The 8,062-nt window shown below is 41.2% G+C and overlaps 1 protein-coding gene across 1 annotated transcript; it reads right to left on the minus strand.

Moving 5' to 3' along the window:
• Positions 1 to 223: 223 nt before the first annotated feature.
• LOC137330984 (extracellular calcium-sensing receptor-like) lies at positions 224 to 7,551 on the minus strand. Its single transcript, XM_067994562.1, has 5 exons — positions 7,297 to 7,551; positions 5,310 to 6,140; positions 4,491 to 4,718; positions 1,970 to 2,093; positions 224 to 1,137 (listed from the first exon to the last, which is right to left on the minus strand). The coding sequence occupies exons 1-5, from the start codon at positions 7,549 to 7,551 to the stop codon at positions 224 to 226; spliced, it is 2,352 nt and encodes a 783-aa protein (XP_067850663.1).
• Positions 7,552 to 8,062: the final 511 nt, after the last annotated feature.

Consider the following 8,062-nt stretch of genomic DNA (forward strand, 5'->3'; position numbering starts at 1 on the left):
TTAGAAGCTGAGAACTTATGGTCTTGCTGAATGCAAACAATCGCAAATTAATCACTACAATTAAATGTGAAGTGTATTTTCCAGTGTGAATGTTGGATTCAAAACTTCACAGACTTTTTTGTACAGAGAACAATTTATTATATAATAATGATAACTGCATATCTTCATTTTAGCGGATAGAGCAATTAAAGAACAGACAGATCTTCAAATGTATTTAGAATATTTAAAGTGTCTTTGAAGACACCTTGCCCATCATGTGTTTTTTGGTATTCTCTTCTGGCTTTAACAATATTGCATAACATTTTGGAGAAAATATACAAAGTAAGAGACCAAAGCTAGAAGCCAAAATAGCAAACACTTCCACAGCTACAGTGTATTTCCCAGGAGAGCTGACATAAGCTGGAATGAAGGTAACCCAAACTGCACAGAAGATCAGCATGCTGAAAGTTATAAATTTAGCCTCGTTGAAATTATCCGGCAGATTTCGTGCTAAAAATGCAAGAATAAAACACACACAAGATAGAAAGCCAATGTAACCTAACACACAGGAGAAGGCTATCACAGACCCCACATCACATTCTAGAATAATAATCTCCCTGTAGTACTGTGTGTTTTTCGTTGGAATGGGAGGCGATACAGTTAACCAGAGAGTGCATATTAAACCCTGAATTACTGTGAGGATGAAAACACTCAATCGTTGCTGGAGAGGTCCAAACCATTTCATCCTGTTATTGTTGGGAAGAGTTGCATTAAAGGCTGTCAGCACAACAATTGTTTTCCCCAAAACACAAGTAATACAGAGAACAAAAGTGACTCCAAAAGCTGTGTGGCGTAACATGCAAGACCAGACCGAGGGTTCACCAATGAATGTGAGTGAACAGAGAAAACAAAGGGTTAATGCGAAGAGTAGGAGGAAACTTAGCTCTGAGTTGTTGGCCTTAACTATTGGAGTGTCTCGATATCTAAAGAAAATAACAGCAACGATAATTGTTGCAGTGGCTCCAACCAATGCAATAATCATTAATATCAATCCTAGGACCTCCTTAAAGGAAAGAAATTCTATTTCCTTTGGGATGCATCGGTCTTTTCCCTGATTGGACCAGTATTCCAAGGGGCATTTGATGCAGTCTATGGAATCTAGGAGGAAAGAAGGAAAACGTAACTCATTCAGTAAAAATATGTGCAGATTTTACATAACGAATACAATGGCCCAGAATTTGCTGGGCAAATAACGACGACTTTAATGGCGCTCACCGTTATTACCCAGTAATTTGTGGCAAGGAAGTGATTACGCCATGAGTTGTGAATCGCCACAAACTGCTGAACAATTTGCACCACTCTGCCATTAGCCTCACAAAAGCGGGAGCTCGCCATCAACCTCCCCGTGAATTTCAAGCAATTGCTGCATTTGCGTTGTTAAAACAAATTAAACTCGCCGCAGAAAGCTGGTATCTCACGACATAAGGACCCTTTTAATGACAAGATTTATGTTTGTGCAATCTCACTCAACCCCTCTGGCCCAGAAAGGGAACAATTGAGACGATGCAGTCTCATTCCTCCAGGTACTAAATTGTTCCTCGAGATTTTTACAATTTAAAATTTAAATTTTTTAAATTGTTTCTTACTTTTCCTTTCTGTCTCTTTTTTCTCTCTCTTAATCGAATCTCTCTTTCCCTCTCTTTATTTCTCTTTCTTTATCGAATTTGACTCTAATTCACCCTATTTCCTTCTCTGTCATTCCTCTGGTTCTTTCTCTATTCTTAAATCTCACTGGTTAAGGAGATAGACTGTTGGTCCCATCGTTCACTAAGGTCCCAGATGCCATGTTGCCCTCATTATCAGCTCACATTTCCAACAACTTGCAGCGCAAAGATTTTTTTGAGGTGAAGGGTGAGGAAATAAATCTAATAAACATGCCCTGCTCCAGAAAATTCTGGGCCAATAAACTAGTGTTACAATCCACACACACCTGTGGTGTTACTGATCTCGCCGTCAGCGCACTGCGTGCAATCAAAGCAACAAACAGGCTGCCCTCTTCTGGCTATTTTCCTTGTTCCCAGGGGACAACTTTCAGAGCAAACTGATCGGGGTACCTTAAAGAAAACAGAAGCATTTAGGATTGATTCACCGAGCAATGTAAAATAGTACATTAAATGTCACTGTTGCATCTCGCACAATCTCTGTATTGGATGGATGTAGTTCTCAACCAGGACGAGAATTTGAGCACTAATCATATAATAAACAGAAGCATCATGCAAGTATTGGGACTCTCTCATCAGCAACTGTTTCTTCTGTTAAGTAATTTTGCTTCCAAGAAATATTGTGCATGGTTCCTAAATGCCTAGGAGAGGGTGTAGATGAGATTTACTAGAATGGCACCAGGGATGAGGGGCTTCAGTTATGTGGAGAGACTGGAGAAGCTGGTCTCCTTAGAGCAGAGAAGGTTAAGGGGAGATTTAATAGAGGTGTTCAAAATTATGAAAGGATTTGATAGAGTAAATAGGGAGAAACTGTTTCCACTGGCAGGAGGGTCGGTAATCCAAGGACACAGATTTAAGATAATTGGCAAAAGAACCAGAGGGGAGATGATAAGAATTTTTTTTACTCAGCAAGTTGTTATGACCTGGCGTGCACTGCCTGAAAGGGTGGTGGAAGCAAATTCAATAGTAACTTTCAGCTGAAACATTAACTCTGTTTCTCTCTCCACAGATGCTGCCTGACCTGTTGAGTGTTTCCAGCATTTTACTGTTTTTATTTCAGATTTCTAGCATCCACAGTATTTTGCTTTTGTGCATATTGGGATGTTGTGCACCCCCAGCCCAACTTTGCACAGAAAATCATGAACTCGAGGAACTCAATTTCCTGATATGGGACCTTGGTGCTGAAGCAAAAATTCTCCTCCTAAATGCGCGACCTCCACTAGATTTACTCTGACTCGTCACTCATCCTCACTCTCTCTCCCAGTGACAGAGAGTGAGCTCTGTTTAGCTGGTGAAAAGGAATCAATTGAAAAAACACTAGCTCTTTAGTTTGAACATTGGTGGCTGATGAAAAGCCATAGCTCCAATAACATAAGTTTAGTGAGTACCATCACTTCTGATGCTTCTCCAATGGAGGTAGACAAAGAGTCTTGGGGTACAGGTGGGCAGCTACATAGTATTGCATAGAAATTACCACGCGGGCACACACATTCAGCCCAACCAGTCCCTGTTGGTGTTCAGCCTCCACACAAGAAATAGTCTTAATCCCACGTGCCTGCCTTGTTCCCCTATCCCGTTATCCCACTTTCCTTCAGTCACCTATCTAACCTATTCTTAAATGTTGACATAGTGTCTGCTTCAATCACTAACCCGGCAGTGCGTTCCATAGCTCCAGAGCCCTCTGTGTAAAAAAACATTTCTCTTGCTCTCTATCCTAAATCGCTTACATTCAATCTTATATTGTTGTCCCCTTGTTCTAGACCCCTCAATCACCGGAAATTGTCTGTTTCTATCTATGTAAGGAATCTTACAACACCAGGTTATAGTCCAACTGTTGGACTATAACCCGGTGTTGTAAGATTCCTTACATTTGTCCACCCCAGTCCATCACCGGCATCTCCACATCATGTTTCTATCTACTTGTGTCCCATCCCTTTATAATTTTGAACACCTCTATCAAATCACCCCATAATCTCCTCTGTTCTAATGAAATCAGTTGAAATTATAGAGCACTTCATAAAGTTTTCATTGTTGAAGAGAGGTGAAAAGCCAATGCAGTTTATTGCCAACAATTGCTGATCTTTGGAAACGTAACAGTTTTTTAATAACCATACTTGATGTTTACCTGTAAAATATCTTTTGAGGTTTGCTTTGAAATCAAAGTTAAGATGCAGATCCAAATCAAAGTAAATGCTTCAAAATAAAAAGACTTGCATTTATATAGCGCCTTTCATGACCTCAGGATGTCCCAAAGTGCTTTACAGCCAATGAAGTATTTTTAAAGTGTAGCCACTGTTGTAATTTAGGAAATGCGGCAGCCAATTTGTGCACAGCAAGATCCCACAAACAGCAATGTGCTAATGACCAGATAATCTATTTTTAGGTGTTGGTTGAGGGATAAATATTGGCCAAGACACCGGGGAGAACTCCCCTGCCCTTCTTCAAAATAGTGTCATGGGATCTTTTACATTTATCTGAGATGGGCCTTGGTTTAACATCTCATCCGAAAGATGGCACCTCTGACAGTGCAGCACTCGCTCATTACTGCATTGAAGTTAAAGCCTAGATTTTGTGCTCAAGTCCTTGGAGTGGGACTTAAACCCACAATCTTGAGTCAGAGGCAAGAGTGCTACCCATTGAGCCACGGCTGACAGTTTGCTTTAGTGTATTAAATTATATTCAATAATCAATCACTCTCTTACTCTCTTATGTGTATTGCCACCTAAGTGTTGTAGATGACAAAGCTGAGTTGATTGCAAAACAGAAGCGGTTTTCACCTGGTAGGCTTACCTTTCTCCAGCCACCACTCCAAATGATTGATTCTTCATTGAGTGCAAGCTCTTGTCCTGGAAGGGCTGATCCATCATAGTAACCGACCGTCGTAATTTCAACTGATCCCAGCTCACTGGTTTGCCAATTTACCAAGTCATACGCAGCGACGGGATTCCCACTTTCATCAAAATAGACTTTGTCGCCGGTTGTAGTGGTGAAATTAACTGAATGCATGTAGTGCAGCAGCTTATTGAGAAAAAAAGAAAGCAGACATCTTTAATTAGCGCTTTATCACATCCTCAGAATGTCCCAAAGCACTTCCGTAGCCGGCCTTCCATCTTCCACCCTCCACTGAATTGAAATCACCCCAAACTCTGCTGCCCACATCGTAACTCGCACTAAGTCCCGTTCACCCATCACCCCTGTGCTCGCTGACCTCCATTGGCTCCTGGTCCAATAACGCCTTGATTTTAAATTTTCATCCTCGTGCTGAAACCCCTCCACGGCCTCGTCCTTTCCTATCATTGTGACCTCCTCCAACCCTCCAACCTTCTGGCACATTGAACTCCGCTGGGCCCAGAGGGCGGGAAAATAGAGTAGGGACCATAGCAGAAGGTGCGATAAAACCCGAGCATGTCCTATGACCAATTTTTCACCCTTCCCACTCCTGATCTGCCCAGCAGTGGGCAATCATGAAATCCCAGAGAATGAGAAAATCAACACTGAAAATAGTTTCAATTCAGTTCAAATGTTTTACATATTTCACTGTATCAAGTCTGAAAATAATTTTTAGGTATTCCGGAAATGTGTTTTATTTTGATGATGTACTTTTCTTACCTGCCACGGTTGGAAGTTTAAAACATCTGCACATCCATTATTTGAAAATGGACCCTTGCCATTTTCACACGATAACATGTTGTCAAGTGCATGGGCCAATGTATAAACCGCCCTGTATAAGTTGTAAGAAAATCCATCTGAGGTTATATCTAAATATGCACTGGGCAGGTCTAACATGTTTTCATTGCCTGTGCATTGCAGTAAACGAGGTGTGGAATTTATTGGTCTTGTGTCTTCCGTTTTTAGAGCACATCCAAACAAAGCCTCCCAAAACTCCTTTATCAAAATGTTTTCAGGGAACAAGGAAGGACGGACTCTGAGAAAAAAGTCTCTCAGCCCAACTATTTGTGAGCTACGGATTGCAGTCCCTATTGTGCCAAGAAGAAATCCGGTGCTTTCTTCTGGAGAGAGCAATTCTGCTGTAACCCAGGCTTCACTTCCTACCCACTGTATCCCAATGACGTTCTGACGCATGACTTCTTTAAGCAAAACACCCATGTCTCCTCTGGCAACGAAGGCCACCACAACCTTTACGGTCGATGCTTTAATCACCTCGACAATCTCTGTTATTTTCTTTTCAGAGTCAGTTCTATAAAATGACTCAGAGAAGGCGATGCAGACTCCAAGTCTTTCCACAGCTTCCTCAAACGCCTGCATGCCAAAGTTACCATAATCGTTGTCGCTTCTGATGGTCCCAATCCAAGTCCATCCAAACCGTTGAACGAGTTGAGCTAAAACCTTGGACTGGTGGGAATCACTAGGGATGGTCCTGAAGAAGGTGGGGTATTCTCGCCTGTTGCTGAGACATTCGCAAGTGGAAAGATAACTAACCTACACCACGAAAAATAAAAGCAATAAAGATGTATTCAAACCAAAGAAAATCATAGGGAGCACAAATCTCTGGGTCATTTTTATCAAGGAAGATTCAATATGCGATATTATAAATGTGTTTGTGAAGACTTTCTCTTTTCCAGTGAAATCATTGATACATCATCCCTGAACTTACACCTTGGGATACTAGCACCAAAACATTGATACAATTGTCTGAAATTCCTCTCTCAACAGTATAGTGGAGATTTTAACCAACAACTTACATTTATATAACACGTTAAACGAAGTAAAACACCCCAAAGCGCTTCACAGGAGGGATTTGGTACCAAGCCAAATAAAGAGATATTAGGACAAGTGACCAAAAGCTTGATCAAAGAGGTAGGTTTTAAGGAGTGTCTTAAAGGAGGAGGGCGAGGCGTAGAGGTTTAGGGAGGGAATTCCAAAGCCTAGTGCCTCGGCAGTTGAAGGTACAGCCGCCAATGATGAAGCGAAGAAAATCGGAGAAGAACAAGAGGCCTGAATTGGAGGAGTGCAGAGATCTCGAATTTTAAAATCGAGGCGTTCCCGGATCGGGAGCCAATGTCGGTCAGCGAGCACAGGGGTGATGAGTGAACAGGACTTGGTGCAAGTAAGGATACGGGCAGCAACGTTTTGGATGAGCTCAAGTTTGCAGAGGGTATACCTGTTTATTTTAAACTGTGAAAAGCTAACTAACAATGTAACAGGTTAACACCTGCCCAAAGATAGCAATAGAGATTCAGACAATTGCATGAAGCATCAGTCCATTGGTACCCACAGCATAATTTCAAGGCTATTATGTTGCATCACCTTTACAATTTCACCTGAAACACCAACAAGAGGAATCTTCGTGAAGAATGTCACTGCAACACACGGGCCAATAGAATTCCTACTGCAGCATTCTTAAATATAGCATTTGCATTGGATAGTAAAATTATGGATCAATGTTGTAATTAAGAATGAACAATGCATCATTTTTAGCCCCAACAAAATGCCATGCAGTATTTAATATAAGATAAACACATTTTACAGTATTAATTTATAATTTAACTCTCTATCATCACATGAAGATTTTGATATATTCACTCAAAAAATTAATATACAAAGTGCATACCCAGATACAAAATTGCCATCTTACCAGGGGAATTTCAAAAGAGCCAATTATTCGGGCTATCGCAATAGACTGTGTGGATCCTCCACCAACAAGAGCAGAAACCTTATGAGATTCTTCACATCTGTGGTCAGCAATGTTTTCTTCCTGTCCACCCACAAGAGCTAGGGCTGCCTTCGCTGCAATCGTAGATGAGGCGCATCCATCATAGATCCTGTAGCCCAGCGTAATATTCCCAAGCAATGTCTGACTTTGGTTTATTTCTTCTATGGCAAAGATCATAGTTTGTGCCCGACCAAAGACACTGAAAGAAAATCTGTAATTTACAATTATTTTCAGGTGATGAAGTGTTTGCTCGGTCATACATATTCCATTAGAGCAAGACATTGACTGAAATATTTGTGATCCTCTTGACTTCTCCTCTAGACACTTCTAATAGATAGTGGGTTCAAGTCCCACTCCAGAGACATGAGCACGTAATCCAAGGTGCCACTTCAGTGCAGCACTGTCAGAAGTGCCATCTTTCGAATGAGACATTAAACCGAGGCCCCGTCTGCCCTCTCAGGTGGACATAAAAGATCCCATGGCACTATTTCGAAGAAGTGCAGGGAAGTTCTCCCCAATGTCTTGGCCAATATTTATCCCTCAAGCAACATCACTATAACAAATGATCTGGTCATTATAACATTGCTGTTTGTGGGACCTTGCTGTGTGCAAATTGGATGCCACATTTCCTACATTACAACAGTGCCTACACTCCAAAAGTACATAATTGGCTGTAAAATGTGTTATA

Source organism: Heptranchias perlo, chromosome 13, assembly GCF_035084215.1.
Source record: "Heptranchias perlo isolate sHepPer1 chromosome 13, sHepPer1.hap1, whole genome shotgun sequence".
Taxonomy (NCBI): Eukaryota; Metazoa; Chordata; class Chondrichthyes; order Hexanchiformes; family Hexanchidae; genus Heptranchias; species Heptranchias perlo.